Below are 22,236 nucleotides of genomic sequence, written 5' to 3'. Positions count from 1 at the left end.
GAGTCTGCTTCACATTCTGTGTCTGCCTCTTTCTCTCTGCCCCTCCCCCACTCGCTCTGTTTCTCTCTCTCAAAAATAAACAAAAACGTTAAAAATTTTTTTAAAAAACAAGTAAAATTAGAAGAGATCAAGGGCACCTGGGTGGCTCAGTCGGTTAAGCCTCTCACTCTTGGTTTCGGCTCAGGTCATGATCTCGCAGGTTTGTGGGTTCAAGCCCCTGCATCAGGCTCTGCACTGGCAGCATGGAGCCTGCTTGCATTTCCCCCCTCCCTCTCTGTGCCCCTCCCCCACTCACGCTGCCCCTGTCTCTCTCAGAATAAATAAATAAACTTTAAAAAAAATTGGAAGACTGGGGTGCCTGGGTGGTTCAGTGAGTTGAGCATCCTACTCTCGATTTCGGCTCGGGACATGATCCCATAGTTCATGGGTTCAAGCCCCACATTGGGCTCTGCGCTGACAGTGGGAGCCTGCTTGGGATTCTCTCTCCCTCTCTCTGCCCCTCTCCTGCTCTCACACACACACACTCTCTCCAAATAAATAAATAAAGTTAAAAAAAAATTAGAAGAGATCACTCATGCCAAAAAATATTATTTGATAGGCTATCATCTTTAACCAGAGCATACATAATATCAAACCTTTCTCTCCTTTCCATCAATTAAAATTGTTCTGCACTTTACCATTAAGCTATTAAGTAAGAGGGCACAAACCCGAAGGGCACACACACACACGCACATACACACATATACATAATACATAAACATAAACGTGTAAATGTGCCAGAGTGTTCTGGAAGACTGAACTGGTTCCTCTCTCAAGGCTCCCATTTTGCCCTCAGGATGGCCCCACTGCTCTCCAGTGCCACCTGCCCTACTGTGTGCACAGCAGTTGAGGCACGGGCTCCAGAACCACACAGCCTCTGCGAAAGTCTGGGTCTGACCACTCACTGATTTGTGATTTGGGGCAACTTTCCTAACGTCTCTATCCCACAGGTTGCCTTTGCAAGGATTAAGAGAGTTAGTATATATAAAGGACGCGGATGAATGCCTGGCCTGTGGTAGGTACTTTGTAAGTGTTTTAAAAACAAAAATTTTAAAAGTGTTTTTAACCCCCTGACCCCACAGCATGCCAGAGGTGCTGGAGTGTACTTTCCCTCTGTCTGGAACGTTCTTTCCATACAATAGCACTGGCTCTCTCTTCTTTCAGTGCTGCACTCAAATATCACCTCAGCGGCCCCGATCGTTCTCCCCCCTTCCTGGCGTGTTTCTGTTTGTAGCATTTACTGCGTTCTGATATGCAAAATGATAATTCGCTTATGTATCTTCTTGGTGGCCCATCAACTCCTACCAGAAGGCAGAGATCTTATCCGTCCGTTTGCCACTCAGCTCTACGTGTCCAGAGCAGTGGCTGCCACAGAGAAAGTACCCCACCATGTTTTCTGGTGAACAGATGGGGGTTACTCCTGGGCAGCGTCCTGGGGACCAGGTTAGGAGTAGGTGTCCCTTTCACGGAATATCCCTTTGCATTTCGTATTTTACCACGTGCTTCTGTTCCTTTTGTAACAACAAAAAGTGAGAAATAAAATACTGGAAATTAGAGAGTACAGGGTCCAGAGGGAAGCCAAAAGCACGAAGCATTAAGACTTCAGGCATCAGTGACCAGAGGAGGATTCTAGAGGAAGGCATGAGCGTACTCCTACAGGCCCCCGTTAGACTTCGTCCCTGAGTGAAAAGTGGAGTGACACCTCAGAAATGGCACTCAGCCCTAGTCTTGAAGCACAGCATGTACACAGGTTAGCGAGAAGTCTCAATAAGATCATTCGTATTATGCAATGTGTGTCCTGTACCTATGGGTACAATGAGAAATTTTTCCATGGCAAAAGGCCTGTTTCCAGGCACAGTAAACAGAGCGTTTGCTGAGGGTTGTTTGCCCCCTTCCACCACGGCAGCGTGGGCAGGCAGGTGGCCGTGGCGTGTGCGACTCCTTGGGCAGAGACCGACGGTCTGTGTCCATGGCCTGAGAACACTGCCCTTCCTCATTTCCTAATAGGTCCTCTGGAAACATGATAAACATTAAAGGAGCCCTTGTAAGAGACTTGGACTTCAAATGAACTGTTCTGTAAACGCATCCCAGTTGATTTGGGGTAAAACTCTGCTCTAAGCTGCTTTTGGGGTCCCCTCATCTCTCTTTTCAGTCTCTCCCTTTCCTTTCCAATGCTATACTACCTTTATGCTCTCTTCTGTCAGCAGAAAAACAACTGACGAGGCCCTAGCCCCTTGGATAATGTATTACTCCTTCCACATTTCTTTTGCATTTAAAGAGGGGTTAATTGGAAAGAAATAATCATGGTGATGCTGTTGATAATGATATAAATATCTATAAATCTCCAGTAGAGTAATTTACTTCTAGGTTTGAATAACAGAAGTGCTCTTTTTACCTGATTTTATTTTCTTTTGAAATGTTTATTTATTTGGAGAGAGAGAATGAGTGGGGGAGGGACAGAGAGAGAGGGAGACAGAGAATCCAAAGAGGGCTCCACGCTGACAGCAGAGAGCCCAGTGCATGGTTCACACCCACAAACCGTGGAGATCATGACCTAAACCGAAGTCAGGCACTTAACCTACTGAGCCACCCAGGAGCCCCTCACCTGATTTTATAATGTGCTTGTTGATTTATTTCCTATAGGTTTTTTGTTGAAAAGGTAGCATGACAATAGAATTTCAAAGGACAACACCCCAAACCTCATTTTCTAACGCAACAATTATTTTTACATATTGCCTTCAAGTTTTGCTAATACTAGGAAGCTACATGGCGAGGGCACTATATTGAGTCAGATTGGGATTTTTATCTCTCACTGTCGCAAATTAGCTGTACAACCTCAGAGGGTGTGTAACCGCCCTTTGCTTTAGTTTCCCAAAGTATAAAATAAAGAGGCTAGACCAAATGGATGATCTTTAAGATCCCTCCACCTTTAACAGTCTATGAGTTTTATCTATAATCTACTTTTTTGTTTCATGATATTCACATGGAATGGTGTATGGAATAAACACGCTAAGAAATGTTTGCAAAGTTAGTTGACTTTGTAAACTATGTCTGGGAAATATTTCCATATATAATGAGTTCTGCAAAGGTAGGGTTATAATGACAAACGCCAGGGATTTCAAAAGTAGCTACCAGATTACCAAAAAGCTACAAAAATTAATATCAATACATTCATGATATGTTTGCAACTAAAGTGCTAGCAAGCTCACCCATAAATTCTAAGTAATACACTTAGTTTGATAAGACCATTCTCATCTTTGTTGATATACAGTTGTTAATTCATAATGTAAATACAAGAATGTTACATCAGTGTAATTTTTCCATGTGGTATTCTTAACTTTTAAAGGCTCTTTATAAGAAAATCAAAGAGGAAGAACAAAAAGAAAGGAGTGACTCTATCTAACTTAGATCATATTGGCAGAAACATGTGAATATAAATGTCTAAAATGTCAATAACTATTAATGGGATAAAGGAGTCACTCTCCCACACTGCCGCTTGGTGTGTGACCCGGTATAACCTTTCTGGAGGCGACTGGACAATACTAATCAAGAGCTTAAAAATGTTCCTACCTTCTGTCCGGGTAATTCCACTTACAGGAATTTGTACTAGAAAAATAAGACGTGCACAAATGCTTGGTTGCAGTATCGTATATAACTGGAAAGAACTGGAAAGAATCTAAATATCCAGAAATAGAATAGCTAAATAACTGATTACATACATCACATAAAATATACATTAAATATGTGAATATGTATATTTTTGATGTATATTCATATATTATGATGTATATATGATAAATATATATTTGTTGATATATATGTATATGTCTATAGACTTTTTTCCTGCCTCAGTCAGGTCTAATATAGATACCAAGGGTGCTCATTGCTACTGGCTTAATCACTATTAGGTCTTTTCAGTGAACAGAGGAGGTAAGAAATATATGTAAACACATACATATGTGTCGTAAATTTATATCACCAACTTCTCTTTTTTTAAATAATTTTTTAAAACTAATTGCTGTGTCCAATATGGGGCTTGAACTCACAACCTCAAGATCAAGAGCCCCATGTTCTACCGACTAAGCCAGCCAGGCGCCCCTTATATCACTAACTTCTAATTCAAATTCAGAACTATGGGGTTTTTACCTAACCTCTTCTCTTTTACATCTCGATTTCCTTCCTCCCGTGCTGTGAATCTTGGTTCTCAAGGACACCAAACCTGATAGAATTAGAAGATCCCATAATTAATATTTGCTTATCCCGTATTACCCGGAACAGCAGCATCGACACCACCACCAACCATACGATTACCAAATATGGTTTAAAAAAGTGTTTTTGCAGTCCTTTTTGTCCTTAGGAAATATCCTGTTTAGGGCTATGCAGGCAGATTGCTGTGTCTTCAAGTTATTCAAAATAATTTCTCTGCATCCCACCAATTGTATGCAAAATTAGGCTTTTAATAAAAATTAGGAATTGGATTTTTTAAAATTAGTGTTTTTATAATTATGTAGATATTTACATAATTCCAAAGTCAGGTCTCAAGGTAGACAAGTCTAATTTCTATCACCATCCCTTCTACTTCATTCCTTTCCCCCTTTTACAGGTAACTATTACTCTGTGATGTCTATCCCTCCACATGTGTATGTATGTATATATGTGTATCTACGTATGTAAATATATATTTATATCCGTTCTGACATAAACGGTAGGCTCACTTTTCTCTCCCTTGCTATCTACTTACAATGTATCCTAGAGATCAATCTATGTAAGTATATGTAAAGGTCCCTAATTCAATTTTATAACCGCACAGGACTCCATTGTGTGGATGCACCATATTTTGTTCAACGAGTCCTCTATTAATGGACATTTGGGTTGTTTCCAGTCTTTGTTATATAAATAGCTTCTGTCCTATGATTTGGTATTATATTTATACATACTCAAGTCTTAAATATAAATAGATTTTTAAAAAATAGACTTTTACTGCATGGAACTATACAAGATGACCACCTTACACCAAATAACAAGGACACTGTCAAAGACTACTAGAGTCATGTCGGAAGAAGTCAGGAGCTGATTTGAAGATGCTACTACCGGCCACATAGGGATAATTTAGGCATTAATAAGAATAATAAATAAGATGTATTGAAACACATTGAATATTTTTTAATTAATGAGTTCAAATGATACTTAAAATGACAACAGGGGCACCTGGGTGGCTCAGTCAGTTAAGCGTCCCACTTTGGCTCAGGGCATGATCTCAGTTTCTGAGTTCAAGCCCCAAGTTGGGCTCTCTGCTGTCAGCACAGAGCCTGGTTCAGATCCCCTGTCCCCGTCTCTCTCTGCTCCTCCCCCCACCAAAAAATAAATAGACATAAAAAAATAAATAAAAACAACAACACCAAAAGCAAAATTAAAAAAAAAAAAAAAAACATGATTAACCACCATGGGCACATGCCAGAAAATCAACTCAAGGAATCATAGGATTAAAATATTACTGTTTTGCAATTCTTTTTTTCAACGTTTATTTATTTTTGGGACAGAGAGAGACAGAGCATGAACGGGGGAGGGGCAGAGAGAGAGGGAGACACAGAATCGGAAACAGGCTCCAGGCTCTGAGCCATCAGCCCAGAGCCTGACGCGGGGCTCGAACTCACGGACCGCAAGATCGTGACCTGGCTGAAGTCGGACGCTTAACCGACTGCGCCACCCAGGCGCCCCTGCAATTCTTAATAAACTAATGAATCTACGTAACATAAAAGAAGAGGTTATTACATAGTGTGCACCTCCTAATGGCAAAACATACAACTACCCATGAAAGTGTCTTGCAAAAAACCCCAAAAAACAAAACCCACCCCCACAAAAACCAAAACACTGAATCTGATAAAGCCTGTAGATAATTGTAGGAAATACACAAGACAGAAGAGATGTTAAACTATACTATGGGGAGGCAATGCAAAAAATCCAAGCTGTGGGAAGGTCTACAGACAAACAGCTTGGTTTCTTCAACAAGTAAATTGCAAGGAAAAAAATATTAGAGTGGAAACCCATATATATTTAAAAAGATTTAACAGACCTATCAGCCAGGCTTAGTATGTGAACCTTGTTTGGATCCTGCTTCAAACAAATTATGAAAGTAAATTACAATATTTATGAGACAATTAGAAATTTGAACACTGACTAGTTCATATTATTAAAATATTATGAATTAGTTCAGGTGTCATAATGGTTATGTTTAAAAAAAACCTTATTTTTAAGATCCAAGTTGAAATATTTCTGGTTTAGATGATGTAATTTCTGGAATTTGCTTTAAATAAAATGAGTAGAGGGATACCTGGGCGGCTCAGTCAGTTAAGTGTCCAACTTCGGCTCAGGTCATGATTACGGTTCACGAGTTTGAGCCCTGCGTTGGGCTCTGTGCTGACAGCTCAGAGCCTGGAGCCTGCTTTAGATTCTGTGTCTCCCTCTCTCTCTGCCCCTCCCCTGCTCGTTCTCTCTCTCTGTCTTTCTCAAAAATAAATAAAACATTAAAAAGATTTTTTAATAAAATGAGTAGGGAAGAAGAAGAAGGTATTGATGGGTTGGCCATCATGGGTTGATGAGTACATGGGGTTCATTATGCTCTCTGTCTACCTTTGTTTATGTTTTAAATTTTCTATAATAAAGCACTAATATGCACTTATATATAATGGGTATTTTGAGGTATGTGTGTATGTATAAACATCCATTATAAAAAAATACAAGAAAATGTTAATAGTGTTTATTTCTGGATGATAGAATTATGATTTATATTTCCTCATTTTTACTCTATTGTATATTCTATAATTTTTATGCTGCACGTATATTCTTTATCAGGAAAAAGCTATTTAAAAAGAAAAATCTTTTGTATTGCAATATCATTTTCACAGTTCAACTAGAATTCACTTCTGACATAGTGAATAAAATAACTTTGTATATTTTAAATATTACTGGGCAAAGCAAATTATTTAATATTTAATTATATTTAGTTTTGAATGGGTGCAGATAATAGTTCATAAAAATATAACTCTAAGGTTTGAGGTGTGGAAATTGTGTCATTTGGTATAATAGGATAATCTTAAATTTATGGTTTAGGAGTAAACAGTTCTTTTTTTTTTTTTTTCTCCTTCTTACATAACACAAAAACAACGGATCCAGTTTGGCACCAATTTTCTCCTCCAAAGTCACCTTTGTGTGAAATGTAGCACCTCAGGTTTCAGTGAAATAACTTGCAGATGAGAAAAGGTTTCTTAACAAAATTTTCTTGTAATTTTACTACAGTGTTAGTTCCTGGCAGCCTCGGAGAGTCCTTTTTTTCATAGGTAAGTGGGTGGGAGGAATGCTCTTCTCTTCTTTCTAGAATGTAGAGAGAGCGAGCAGTTGAGATCACTCCTTTTATATCGCTGAAATAAACGCAGGGCTATGATAGTAGATGCAATTAAACAAAAAGATAGATAATGGGTAATTTTAGCGTATTAATAGTTAATACAGTGTACCTCAAGGTTTGCTATTCGATTATGGGAAATGAGTTCTTTAAGATTAGTAAAATTGTTTAAAACCAACTTATAAAAACTAGCGTGATTTATAATTACATATGGACATCTAATAATCATTATATCATCTGAATGATCTATAATCAGATAAGTAACCCTTCATTTATTCTGAAATAAAGAGGTTTCATTTATCTAGTGTTCCTTCTTTCTTTTGTTCACATGTAATTTTCTCCTAAAGAAACCATACTTAGCTGGGTTATGAAACACAGTAACTGAGTGTCGTTCAAGTAACATTTTGTTCTAAACGTAGAGGTTAAAGCAAAATCATGGGTAGCTGTGATTATTCATTTGGAAGTGGAATTTTCTGATTTAACAAACGGCTAGGGGGCAGATAATGTTGACTTGGGTCCCCTTGTCCCTTTGAGGTTCCATGGATGATTGTAGATTTCACATAAATTCAGTCTACCGTTGCAACTATGTGCCAGGCTTTGTGCTAAGTGTTTTCACATATGATCTCAATTATTGACTGCAATAACCCTGTGAAATAGTTATTTGGGAGAGAGGTTAAGTTTCTTGCTCAAGGTCACACGGTCATCCAGTGCCTTGCAAATCTCGTGTTACCACTTTTAAGTTATGAACACTGGTGAGTGAGAGCATTCAAAGCTGTGCTTGGTGCCTAGTGTGGAACCTTGTACTGGAAAGTACGTCACGTCAGCTCAGAGGATGATATTCATCTGTCTCATTGTAAAGACAGGGTTCTCTGCCTCCCCCACACTATGGGGGATATGCAGGGGTGCAGCGTGCTTCCTGTTACAGTATAATGGAGCATTTCTCACGGAGACACAGACTGAGAAGCATCAAGGAGAAGACACGGGGAGATCTGTTCTTCATAGCAGCAAGGCAGTGCTCACTTTCTGCCCTGATCTTTTAACAAACGTTAGAAAGTGAGACGTCTTTAACTCTGGGAACCAACAGTTTTGGATCTGATGACCAACAAACTAAAGCTCAACCTGAGAAATTTGATTCTTGACGTATTTCCAACAAGGGTCACTTGTTTCATCCCAGGGGACTCAAAGTTAAGAATTAAAAACCTCAACGTTAGTAAATTATATGTCTGAAGTACGGAGAGTTCTAATTAGATGTGCATCCCAAATGCCAGTAGAGCCCACTCTGTTCATTTACTCATAACTTTATGAAAAACTGTTTGTTTGAGATGTGGTTTTTAAAAGCAATTTACCTTCAGGCTTCAAGAACGGAATGTGTGTGAAGAGTTTTCCAACTTTTATCGACTCGGTGATGAAAAGGAAAATATGTTTATGAGAATTTGTCTGCGTGGTAACTCAAAATTAATTGATCTATGAAACCTGAAATTTCACATTAAATGCCAAACCCAATTATAAATTTCAAACATTATTTTTCAAAGCATACCTGTGTTCTAGCTACTAATACTACAGAATCATTCTGATGGGCATTAACTGGGCATCGAATTATTAAGTATCCCTCTAAGGTTGTATTAGAAGCTACTACTAAGAATATTTTATTTGTGGAGGCGTAAATACAGGTTACACAATACCTGGTAAGTTGACTTGAACGAAAGGATCTTAAAAATAAATAGGAACAACAAAAATAAAACATGACTAACTCTCCTGGTATCATCAAAACAAATGTTTCCAAGGACCTGAAGCCAAGAAAAAAGAAATCCAGAAACACAAAGGCCGAGATAATCGGTGAATCTACCAGGCATCTATAAATGACAAAACAAAACACTAAAAGCCAAACCAAACAAAAAAAAAAATCCCACCTGCTTTGAAGGAACGAATGCTGAACAATGTTCACCCTTTCTGCCCCTCTGCCTGCCACAGAAATCCCAGCCTCCAGCTAATCTTAAAATTACCAAATCTCCAAAAATTATGGGAGATGTATGTCTTAAAATGCAGTCCTATCCAATTGCACGGATCGTATCCACATTAGCTGAAGTAGTAATTATTGAGGGAAGGGTAATCTACTTCATTCATGTTAATAACCAATTCTTTCTCCGATTTGCCACAGAGCCAACTCAACTTAATTATTAAAGCACAATAATATTGGATTGAACTATTTCTCAATCCAAGAATTTTTATTATAGAGAAAAGGCTTGGACAATTTAAGCAATTATGTGCTTCATTTCTCCTTTTCTGTAACTCCATTCTTGCTTATTTATAAGGTATTGAATTTAGCTTGCTTCATTCTTAAAGTTTTACATCCTGTTGTCTTCTTTTAAAATTTTTCAACTAGATTTTCAAAGGCTGCAGAGTGTCAGGGTGGCTAAACAAATCATAGTCCCTAGAGCTCAGAGTGCTGCCCTGGAGAACAACAAGCCAAATTTTGGCTGCCCTGAAAACCCTGTGTACACAGCTGATGCACATTCTAGAGTTTATCACACCTCTCCCCAAACACTGGCAAGGGTGCCCACCCCACACAACCTCTCCTTAGATCCAGGCACACACCATTTCTTTTCACTTGGATGCAATATCGCTAAAGGGCAAGGTCTCTTGGAAGAGAACTGAACTTGGAGTCAGAATCCAAGTGAGTTCCGACTCTTGAGGGGACCAGTGAAAGGTAATTTAGCTCCGTGGGTAAGCATGTGCCTGCTAAAGCCAGAATGCAGAGATGTGAATCCTAGTTTTTTCACTTTCTCGCCGTGTGACTCTGGGCAAGTCATTTCAATCTTGTGCCTCAGTATTCCCGTCTATCAAATGCCAGTGATAGCAGTAACAGCCTCAGAGAGTAGTTGTGAGTCTTATTAGGGCCTAAAACAGAGCCTCCGGTATCCTGAGCACTCAGTAAATGCCAGCAATTATTATTACCAGCTGCATGACCTTGGAGAACTCACCTAACCTCCGTGAAACTTTACGTTTTCCTGTACAAAAAGGGATCACAACCTCACACGGTCTTTATGAAGACCAAATAAACTCATAGAAAGTACGTAGCCGTCAATTTTAAAACAGAAGTACCAGGCAACCCTTTCAACGGAGTAGAATTAGTTCACACACACACACACACACACACACACACACGTTCCTGAGATAGCACTTGTAACATTGCATCAGAAGAATTTGCCGACCTGTCCATCTCCCCCACTAACATTACTTCCTCTGATTCGCCTCTGCACCCTCAGCATGTTGCACATACCTAGCACAGGACAGGTACTCAGTAAATATTTGTCGAAATGAGTATCGTCCAAATGACTGGACAGGAATTCTCAAGGCCTTTGCTAGAAATGATGGATTTTTACTACTTTTTGCCAAGCGTCCTCAGCAGACCACCCAGAAATTGGCTTGTTTTCCCTCGGGCCCAATATACTGAGATTTTGTCATTTCGAATGCAGCCAATCTTGTGTGGTTGCATTCGCTCATTCTTTTTGCTTAATAAATAATTATTGAGCACCTATTGTGTGCCAGGTCCTATGCTGGGCTCCATATGGTGCACCACGAGTGGCAAATGCCCACACGAATTTAGTGCCTGCGTACTATATTGAAAGAAACTATTTACTATAGAATCATTTACTACTGGAGATAATAAGCTCCTTGGTTTGATTACTTCATGAGAGTGATAGAATCTCAGGGTGGGAAAGAAGGGTTTTCTTGAAGTGGGAGTCCTTTATAGAGTAATAATTGAGATCAGGGATGTGACTGTTTAAGTTCAAATCCTTGCTCTGCCTTGTACAAGGTATAAGACCTTGGGCAAATTACTGAACCCCTCGGAGCCTTATCGTTTCTCATCTGTAAGATGGAACTGGTGTGATTGATGTGAGTATTAGACATGATAATGCATGCTGATCACTTATGGTACCCGTCATATAGTGGGCACTCAATACGTGTTTGCTATCGTGATGAACCTGATCCCTCACCCCAGTGTTTGAACTTCCATCACAAATATATCCAGCAAATGGGGCAAAAATGTCTGCATTCTGCTTGAATAGCCTCGGGGTCAGGGAAATTAACTACCTCCAACAGTTATCCACTTGATTGGTGGGCAAGTCTAATTGTTGATAACTTCTGGTGGGTTAAAATGTACATGTTTACATCTTCCACTCGTGGCTCCTCCCTCTGTCATTTGGGATTACTCAGAAGAAATCTGATCTCTCCTCAGCAGGATAGCCCCCTTAACTTTGGAAGGTAGCTACATAGGCTAGCTGATATCCCCATCTTCACACACCCGCACACGATGTTACATTTCTTTAACCATTTTTTACATGACACTGTTTACCAGATCCCTTATCCTTTTTACTCGTGTTGAATAATCTTGTGTTTATCAATGTCTTTCTTCCAGGCTGAAGATCAGGATTCACCACACGGAGCAAATGTAGCCTGGTCACAGGTGAGTACTAGAGAATGACTTCCCAACTTGAGCACTATATTTCTATTAATATAACAAAAGATTGATTTTTTTGAAGTCACATCACACTGTGTTGACTCATCACCTACTAACAATCTACAGGAGACTCTAAATCTTCCTACGTGCGCAATTGTAAGCCTTCTCGCCCCCAATCTGTACTTGTACAATTGAATTTTGGGATCTTTGAGTACTTTATATCTGTCCCTATTAAACTTCATATTATTAGAAGTGATTCATGATTACATTTTGTCAGGATTTAGCTGGGGGGGGGGCGGTGGGGGGAGATCCTGATTGTATCATCCAGCTTATTTGTTACCCTTTCTAGTTGGTATGTCACGTCTAAATGTGTTTATCACGCTATCAGTGTCATGATTTTAGTCATCGATGAAAGTGTTAAGGGCAACAGGGCTACAAACCAGACCTGCATTAGATGCCTAGAGACCTAGGTGTGCATCAGCCTCTTGAGAATTTTTTTAAAAAGCATCATTCATTCAATCAACAAATATTTATTGAGTGCCTACCATGTATCAGCTACTGTTCCATGTGTTGAGTATAGAGTGGTGACTAAAACAAAATCCCTGCCCTCATGGAGTTTACATTCTAGTAGAGGAGACAGATAATAAATAAGAAGACAGATTATTAATCCTAAGGGTTTTAAATGAAAAACTAAGTGGGTGCGGAGCCAAGGAAGGTTGACAGTGTGGTGGAATGCGGGCGAGTCCCTAGACAGTGTGGCTAAAGCCGAGTTGTTTTTGACGTTTGATGGCGTTGCTCGTGTCCTCCATTCCTAGTGTGCCTCCGGACCGAAAGGTGTCCCAGAGTGGGCGGCAAATTGATTTTTCAAAACCCATTTTTCTCTATCTGGGGTCACATTAAGAAAGCAACTGATAGCACGATGGTGAAGGATGTAGACAGTCATGAAACCAAATAGGAAATTTGAAAGGACATGATTCCTCAAGAGACTTGACGGCATCTCTTCATACGAGGACCTGCGGACCCTGTGAGGCCAGTGACACTAGAACGGAAGCCAGGTCACACCTCTCGATGAAGACTCCAGAAAGGAGAACTGAAAAGTTGAAAAGGAGAAAAGGTGACACTTACCTTATTCCAATCCCCATCTTCTCAAATATGGAGTGGGTTGTGAATCCAATAACTTATGAAAATTCAGGAGGATGGACTGCTTGGGCGATCCCAAATCTTGGCTCAGAGAATCTGGATATTGAACTCTGGAAAAGAATCCCACAAGGAACAGATGTGAAATCTACCTCTATTAACTGCTCTCTGCTCATGATTCTAATGCTGATAAGTTCTTCTAAATCGTTTTAGATAATCCCCAATCCCCTTTGATATTAGAGGGACTTGATAAATCTTTCTCTGGTAAAATCCGAATTGTATTTTCTGATTTGAAATTTATATTTTCGCAATGATACTTTTAACATTTACATTCCTTCATTCGTTGAACATCTATTTTGTCCTAACTACTGGCTGGAGCTAGGAATACAAAGGTGAATAGAATGAATGTGGTCCCTGCTTATAGGGGCTTTATAGTAGAGCTTCTCATAGAAGGCAAGCTAAAAATAGGAGAGGAAGCTCTGATAAAGAAGTGTACCAAGAGCTCTAGGAGGGTCACCTAACCCAGACTTTGGGAGAATTGAAAGTTACTGATTCCTAGGGCTGCCTGGGTGGATCAGTTGGTTGAGCAAACAACTCTTGATTTTGGCTCACCTCGTGATCTTATGGTTTGTGAGACCAAGCCCCACGTCAGGTTCTGTGCTGATAGCTTGGAACCTGCTTGGGATCCTCTCTCTCCTTCTTTCTCTGCCCCTCCCCAGCTCTCACGTGTGCCTGGTCTCTCTCTCTCTCTCAAATAAATAAACTTAGTAAAAAAGAAAGTTAGTGGCTTCTACATGGGGACTTACAAGTTATGGAGGAGTTAGTTAAAAAAAAGAAGGGGCACCTGGGTGGCACAATCGGTTACGTGTCTGACTTCAGCTCAGTTCATGATCTCATGGCTCGTGAGTTCGAGCCCCATGTCGGGCTCTGTGCTGACAGCTCAGAGCCTGGAGCCTGCCTCAGATTCTGTGTGTGTGTCTCTCTCTCTGCCCCTCCCCAACTCATGCTCTGACTCAATCTCTCTCTCTCTTTCTTAAAAATAAATACATGTTTTGGGGCGCCTGGGTGGCTCAGTCGGTTAAGCGTCCGACTTCAGCTCAGGTCACGATCTCACGGCTCGTGAGTTCGAGCCCCGCGTCGGGCTCTGTGCTGACAGCTCGGAGCCTGGAGCCTGTTTCTGATTCTGTGTCTCCCTCTATCTCTCTGACCCTCTCCCGTTCATGCTCTGTCTCTCTCGGTCTCAAAAGTAAATAAACGTTAAAAAAAAAATTAAAAAAAATAAATAAACGTTTTTAAAAATTAAAACAAAAAGAGGAGCAAGCCTGTTTGAGGTGGAGGGTGTTGCAGATGTGCATTTTTGAGGTGACAGAAATGACCATGTGCACTGAGCAGCTGAGCACTGAAAATTAGTTCAGCACAGCTGAGACAGAGTGGTCAGAGACGACACTGGAAAGGTAAGCGGGTCCCAGTCGCTCAGGATTGTACAAGCTATGTCATAGAGGAGGCGGAATCTACTAAAATGTGTGATTGCTTGATCGTTGGAATTTTGAAGGGGGAAAGTCAAGACTGCTGCTCAGATGTTTGGCTTGAACAACGGGATGGACAGTGATGTCAGTCACTGGGACAGCAAAACGGAAACACAAAATAGAGGAGCTGTGGAGGAGAAGGGGAGAGTCCAGACGGGGTCACGTTTGGTTTGTGATGCCCGGAGAACACTGGCAGGGTAGCAGCAGGTAGTTTGATCTAGAAGTCTGAAGATACAGGTGTGGAAATCACCAGTACCTGACAGGCCACAACAGAATCCACACGGATGAAAGAGTTACCCTGAGTGAGCGCCGGGGAAGAGAAAAGACCCAAGAGAGCGTCCAGAGGAATAACAACCTCAAAGAATGGGCAGAGAAAGGATCCCCGGGGGGGAGGCCTTTGGTGGCGGGGGTGGGGGTTAAGGGGGGAGGGAGTAAGAAGGTGAAATCAGAGGGAGGAGAAGGCAACAAGAATGTGAGGTATCACGGAGGACAAAGGAGAAACACATGTCGAGTAGGTTGTGGTCAACAAAGGCAAATGCTGTCAAGAGATCGAGAAAATGTTGAGAAGCAGTCATGGGGTGAGCACCAAGAAGGTACTTGAGCAGGTGCCGGGCCAGAGCAGCGTCAGTGGAGGCAGAAGCCAGGTCACGGTGAGTTGAGGAACAAGTGGAGCCAACGAATGGAGACAACTATTTCGAGATGTTTGCCTTCGAGGGGCACCCGGGTGGCTCATTAGGTTGCTCGTCTGACTTCGGCTCAGGTCACGAGCTTGCGGGTTCATGGGTTCGGGCCCCGCGTCGGGCTCCGTGCTGACCGCTCGGAGCCTGGAGCCTGCTTCGGGTTCTGTGTCTCCCTCTCTCTCTCTGCCCCTTTCCTGCTCATGCTCTGTCTCTCTGTCTCCCTCTCAACAATAAATAAGCATTAAAAAAAAAATTTTTTTTTTAAAGTTTGCCTTAGAAATGGAACACATAATCCCTAGATCTTCTTCCCAAAGGTGAGGAAAGAGGGCCTCCACAAAGTCTTCCTCACCGCCTGTAGCCACCTGTAGCTCAGCTGACTATATGGCAACGGTCTTGGTAGGCATGGCCGGTGTGCGAGACTGTGGTCCTACAACCAGCACTGGCTGTGGCTAAAACTGTACAGTTAGCCAAGTCTGCCTTCTGTGCTCTGCACCCAGCTCTTCCTCTGCACCCCAACCTTTCACTAGGCCTGGAAGGCCCACATGGTCTTGCCGGCCCCCGGCCCACTGTGCTGTGCTATGAAACTGACCTCTCTGAGCAGCAGCCCCCCCAGGTAAAAGTCTGGTCGGATACCGTTGCTATATCATCATCGTTGTTCACCTTCTGCTATAGCTCCTGGATTGGGACCAGTCAGAGGGAGAAGAGAGAGATTTGGTCACCTTGGAATCTGGAGCAGGCAGCTGGCCCCACAGCTGGCCAGACAGCTCTCCAAGCAGGGGGCCTCTCTGAGAACAAAATCCAGAAGCCAAAATAAATGGGTCAGGTGGAAAACAGATGACCACCACTAGAAACAACGCTGAAGGTCGGTCCTAGGGAATGAAGGTGAGCCAATACATAATGGATGAACACTGTAAGGGGTTTGGACATGAGGGGAGGGGCAGGGGGCAGTCCGAGATCAAAGACGAAGAATTAGAAATAGGCTGAAGCTGTTCTGCACACACAGAGGCCAGGCACCGTTATGCTGGACAGTCTATCCCACCAGCTCTGTTATCCTTAATCTTCCCGGTGTGTTCTTTCAGTGACTCGAACGGAAGTTCCCGACGTTCACAGTTCCCCAAATCTTATTTCCACAGCCCCTCTCCTTCCGTCATAAGCCCGTATTGCAAGAGGAAGATAGAAAAAGCTCTGGCCTGGGTGGTGCTAATGGGGAGCACAGAGGCACTGGCAGTAATAACCTGAGAAGGTTGTAGTTAATAGCACTCCCCGAACCTCAGAACCATGAGTTGACGCAAAGGCCTGACAAGGTTCATTTAGGCCCTTAAATCAGTAACAAAACTAGTTGCATGGCTTAATTAGTTGAAGCATTGTTTCCAAATTGCAACTGTTCCAGGATGTCCATCTTCTGTAAAATGCACGAGGTGACTGAACGGCAAGCCTTAACTGTCTTCAGTTTGTGATTACAGCCCAGAGAGGTGATAGAGAGCAGTGATGAGCATCACAGATAAAGACAATATTTTTGCCTTGCACACCGACTGGCTATGCTGAGTTTTCAGCTAAAGATTTTTTTTTTTTTCATTTCACTTGAGTCAATAATCATTTACCCACTGGATATTGCTTAAAGCCTAGTTTTCATCTAATTCTCGTTTAACGATATTGAAAAGGAAAAACTAAATAATAATACCTCATTTGTGTCGAGTGCGTGTCTTTCAGAGAAGACATCTTAACCCATTTTATCCTATCTAATTTACAATAACAACACTTTTATAATGTAAATATGAGTAAAGGCTATTATCATTCTACAAAGTATGCATGAAAGAAACTAAAGCATGTTTGGATAAAATGATGGGTTCAATGTACCTTTCATTTTAGAGCTGTAACAGCTGGTTTGTTTTCTCTTTCTCTTTCTTTCTTTCTTTCTTTCTTTCTTTCTTTCTTTCTTTTCTTTCTTTCTCTTTTCTTTCTTTCTTTTCTTTTCTTTCTTTCTACAATGAAGCCATGCTTCAGATAAGCATGTTTATTAAGGTGTACCTTGCCCTCACATTTTAAGATGAAAAACACCTTGATTAAAAAAATAACAAACACCAGGGGCGCCAGGGTGGCTCAGTCGGTTGGGCGTCCGACTTCGGCTCAGGTCATGATCTCGCGGCCCGTGAGTTCGAGCCCCGTGTCGGGCTCTGTGCTGACAGCTCAGAGCCTGGAGCCTGCTTCGGATTCTGTGCCTCGCTCCCTCTCTGACCCTCCCCCGTTCATGCTCTGTCTCTCTCTGTCTCAAAAGCAAATAAATGTTAAAAAAAAATAACAAACACCAAAATGTTCAGGTGTCCTACAGATCAAATCTCTCTCTCAAATCTAGATCGAAACCAATCAATTCTTTACTACCCAACTCTGACTTCAATCAGCACGGTTCTCACCAACTTGTGCTACACATATTACTAGTCGATTGTACTAGCTCTTCCTTATATGCATTATGCTGTAATGATCTTCTCGTCTCAGCTGGATTTGGCACGTACCTTCACATGCACAAATTCTGCATGTATGTGAAGTCACTGACATTTTTATGCTTGTATTAGCAACCTTTTGGGGGATCACATTTTTCTGATCTTTTTATGCATCCATTCACTCGTTCTCTCATTAATGCTCTCAAGCCTTCATACATCCATTCAAAACAGTGATCATGTGCCCAAAACGTACAAGCGCTATTCTAGATGCACAGAATGAAAATAGGAAGAAGACAAAATTGCTGACTTCAGGAGACTCAGAGCCCAGTGAGGGAGCCAGAGGAGTAAACAACTGTAGTTCAGTGTGGTAGGTGTGGTGATGGAACGACAGATGAGAATGGTCTGGGGAGCACAGAGAAGGAATCGGTCTGTGTGTGAGAGGATGAGGAAGGCTTCTGACAGAAGGTGCTCCTAGATCTCAGCATGTCAGGAAGAAGGGACTGGGGTATTCCAGGTAGAAGGCACAGAATGCACAGAAGTAAAGACAAACAGGAGCACTCTATGCATCTGGCAAACGACAGGGAACATGGTAGGACAGGAAGTTCTCAGATATTCTGTGGTGAGTTCTATGTCACAATCCAAGCCCTGGACTTCACCGTAGACAATTCTGTAAAGGAAAATATATGGCCCCTAGGGTTGTTTGTCCTTAGTCATGTAAGTAAAACCACATTCTACATGGGATCTATACCAAAGTGCCTTTTAAGACACTGAGTAATGGGGCGCCTGGGTGGCGCGGTCGGTTAAGCGTCCGACTTCAGCCAGGTCACGATCTCGCGGTCCGGGAGTTCGAGCCCCGCGTCAGGCTCTGGGCTGATGGCTCAGAGCCTGGAGCCTGTTTCCGATTCTGTGTCTCCCTCCCTCTCTCTGCCCCTCCCCTGTTCGTGCTCTGTCTCTCTCTGTCCCAAAAATAAATAAACGTTGAAAAAAAAAAAATTAAAAAAAAAATAAAAAAAGACACTGAGTAACGTCACAACATCAAAGCTCGGGTCTGGTCTACCCAAAGTCTGTAGTCTCCATACTTCCTTACGATTATACTCCAGGGGGTGGCAGGTAAGAGCAGCCTGCTTCTTCCTCAAATATCAGTGGTCACATAGCCCATTCCATTAGTATTTCAGTATAAGAAATTTCTATAGAAATATTCCCAAATACAGCATTTTCTACTGTACTGTGTTGGAGGGGTCAGGTTTTTCCTGTTCATCTCTTCCCAATCATTCAGATGTGGTACTGCCCAGCCTCCAAAGGAGTGAGAACCAACTTTACAGGCTTCTCATAGCAACCCCACACACTAGCAAGAGGCATTTGGAAAGAGTCTCTGAATATACACCTAGGGTCTGCAAGGACAGCTCTTCCCTGAAGCCTCTGAGGAGTCCTGCATGAAGGTCCTTATGAACTGGGTCAGCAGCAGATAAAATGTGATCCTTACAGAACTCACACAGAACCTTCCCTAAAATAACCCTACTGCTCGGTTAGTCCTACTCTGAATTCCCTTGTCACTTAAGAAAAGCTTTGCATCATGAAATCGCATCCTTGTTTCTATTTGGAAACTTTTCAGAGACTCTGAGTTCAAAATAACTCCTCTATTTTGGTTCCCGACCAATTATGGAATCCTCTCTAAGACATCATTTCTTCATTCATCCAACACGTCACCCATTCAACAAACATCTACTTCCTCGTTTCTGGCTATCTCTTGAAGCCAGTTCAATCAGCCTTCTGTTCCCCATTACTCCACTGAAAACACACACGTGAAGGTCACAATGACCTCTATGTTGTCCAATTTAAGGGTCAATTGTCCGTCCTCACCTTACTTTCCTCTCAACAACTTCTTGGCACTGATGATCACTCCCTTGTTGAAACATTTTCTTTACTTGGCTTCATACCCACACTGGCTTTCCTCCTACCTCATTGTGTATTCCTTCTCATTCTCTTTCGCTGGGTCCTTCCTCATTTCTGAATGCTGGAAGCCCCCTTGGGCTTGGTTCTCTACAATTACCCAGCCAGTCCATTGCTTTATTTTATTTTATTTTAGATTTTATTTTTAAGTGATCTCCACAACCAACGTGGGGCTCTAACTCACAACCCCGAGATCAGGAGTCTCATGCTTCACTGAGTGAGTCAGCCAGGCACCCCCAGTCCCTTGTTTTAAATACCATATCGTGGGGCGCCTGGGTGGCTCAGTCAGTTGAGTGCTTGACTCTTGATTTCGGCTCAGGTTATAATCTCACGGTTTGTGGGATCGAGCCCGAAGTCAGACTCTGCGCTGCGTGGGATTCTCTCTCTCTCTCTCTCTGTCCCTCTGCCCTTCTCCTGCTCACTCTCTCTGTTGCGCTCTCAAAATAAATAAATTTTAAAAACTTAAAAAATAAATAAATATCATGTCTTGTGCCCTGATGTCTGACTTGCAAGTTAAAAAGTGTTTTGTTTGTTTGTTTCTTTGTTTTTTCTAGAGATGCTAAAGTTTGGGTTAGGCACTGAAGGAGGAGATGAGTTGGTCCTGTCCAGGGGAGAGGAGAGGTATTTTCCCTATGGGAATAGGATGAAAAGGGGTACAAAGTTGTGAAAAGGCAAACTGTGTTCAGAGAAAAGAGGGAAGTCTGGTGTGAGTTGAAAGTGTCTATCATAAGGTAGGTTGTAGCCATATCAAGAAGAACCTTGATTTACAGGTAAGGAATTTGGACTTTATACTGAAGACAATAAATAATTATCAGAGGTTCTTAAATAGGGTAGAGATGTGATCATTCATATTAAAAAATAAATAAGACTTTAGCTGGCAAGATGAAGGCCACACTAGAAGAAGGGGGAGACTGGAGCCTGGAAAGCCAATTAGAAGGCCCCTGTAATAGTCTAAGAAAGGGATTAAGGTCTGAATCACCATAGCAGCAGTGGAATGAAAAGTAGTGACAAATCCAAGGGAGATTTAGAAGTAGCGTTGAGGACATGGTTATTGATTACATAGGAGTTTGGGAGCAGGGGAGAGAGACCAAGGTTGAAGTGTAACGACAGTAACTAAGCTAAAAGGGGTAAGGAGAGCAAGTGTGGTGGGGGTCATGAGTAGCATATTAAATTTGCAGTAACGGTGGGTTACCAGTGGCAAAATGCAAAGGTCTGCAGATCAGGAAAGAGGTTTAGACTGAGTGTGTAGGTTCAGAAAGCAGTGCCCAATGGTAGCTAAGTCCTCAGAATGGATGGGATATCCTGGGGAAAAGAATGCCAAAGGAAAGTATGCAGACAGTTGTCAGGGGAGGAAGGGGCTGAGGAGGAACAGAAAGGGAGCTTGCGTATGGGATGGAGGAGGTCCACAAGTAACGGGGGGAGAGCCCTTCTGAGAGGAAATAACCAAGAGTTCTCCCTGGGGTAGGATGACTGATACCATTATGTTTGGTGATTAGATCTCACGCGCACATATTCTAGAGAATTAGAAGTCAGGCTGGAATGGATAGAGTGAAGACTCCCCTTTGAAGTTGGCTGGGAGGGAAGCAGGTAATGGCTGGGAAAAGGGTGGAGTTGGGCAAGGTATAGGGATTTCTTTTTACGGGATGGTCGTCTTTATTACAAAAGGTTGCCAGCCGGCTTCCACCCACATATTACTACCCCACAAGGCAAACTTGTTGAGTTTTTGAGCAACTGAACATTCCATAGAGTTCAGTACATATATGGAGTGCCTGCTGTGTCTAAAGCACTGCACTTGGCATTTTAGTGCCTAAAAAACATATGCAAGATATGGTCATGTTTTAATTTTTATTAACTGGCCCAAATCTGCCTCCTTCCAGCCACAGCTCCCTGTCTTCTGGAGCCACACACAATATAAGAAGTATCTCTTCCTCTCATTGAGGGTGGTTTTCAGCTACCTTCTGGGTATTCTCATTGAACTTTTGTGAAATAATCCAGTCTTTACGTATGCATACTTGCATAGGTGTATGTATGTATTTTGTTACCAGCTAGCAGCTCTCCTCTAGACATCCATTGCTGTCTGTCCTTTTTATTTATTTATTTATTTTTAATTTTTTTTTTTTTTCAACGTTTATTTATTTTTGGGACAGAGAGAGACAGAGCATGAACGGGGGAGGGGCAGAGAGAGAGGGAGACACAGAATCGCAAGCAGGCTCCAGGCCATCAGCCCAGAGCCCGACGCGGGGCTCGAACTCACGGACCGCGAGATCGTGACCTGGCTGAAGTCGGACGCTTAACCGACTGCGCCACCCAGGCGCCCCTGTCTGTCCTTTTTAAAATGTGGCTCCCAGCGGGGCACCTGAGTGGCTCAGTCGGTTAAGCGTCCGACTTCGGCTCAGGTCATGATCTCACGGTTTGTGAGTTCGAGCCCCGAGTTGGGCTCTGTGCTGACAGCTCGGATCCTGGAGCCTGCTTCAATTTCTGTGTCTCCTCTCTCTGCCCCTCCCCACCTGTGCTCTGTCTCTCTCTGTCTATCAAAAATAAATAAATGTAATAAAAAAGCCTTAAAATGTGGCTCCCAGAATGAATCTCAATTTCTCTTATCTGG

At 42.1% G+C, this 22,236-nt stretch overlaps 1 protein-coding gene across 1 annotated transcript in view; it reads right to left on the bottom strand.

Moving 5' to 3' along the window:
• MKLN1 (muskelin 1) overlaps positions 1-22,236 on the bottom strand; it is a 376,956-nt gene that overhangs the window by 338,081 nt on the left and 16,639 nt on the right. Inside the window, exon 2 of the mRNA XM_045495670.1 lies at positions 13,026-13,150. Coding sequence (XP_045351626.1) covers positions 13,026-13,042 — 17 coding nt within the window. The 5' untranslated portion in view covers positions 13,043-13,150. The remainder of the gene's footprint in view (positions 1-13,025; positions 13,151-22,236) is intronic.

Source organism: Leopardus geoffroyi, chromosome A2, assembly GCF_018350155.1.
Source record: "Leopardus geoffroyi isolate Oge1 chromosome A2, O.geoffroyi_Oge1_pat1.0, whole genome shotgun sequence".
In the NCBI taxonomy this organism is placed as follows: Eukaryota; Metazoa; Chordata; class Mammalia; order Carnivora; family Felidae; genus Leopardus; species Leopardus geoffroyi.
Note: the sequence above shows the minus strand (reverse complement) of the source record. Positions and strands in the feature narration are given on the sequence as shown.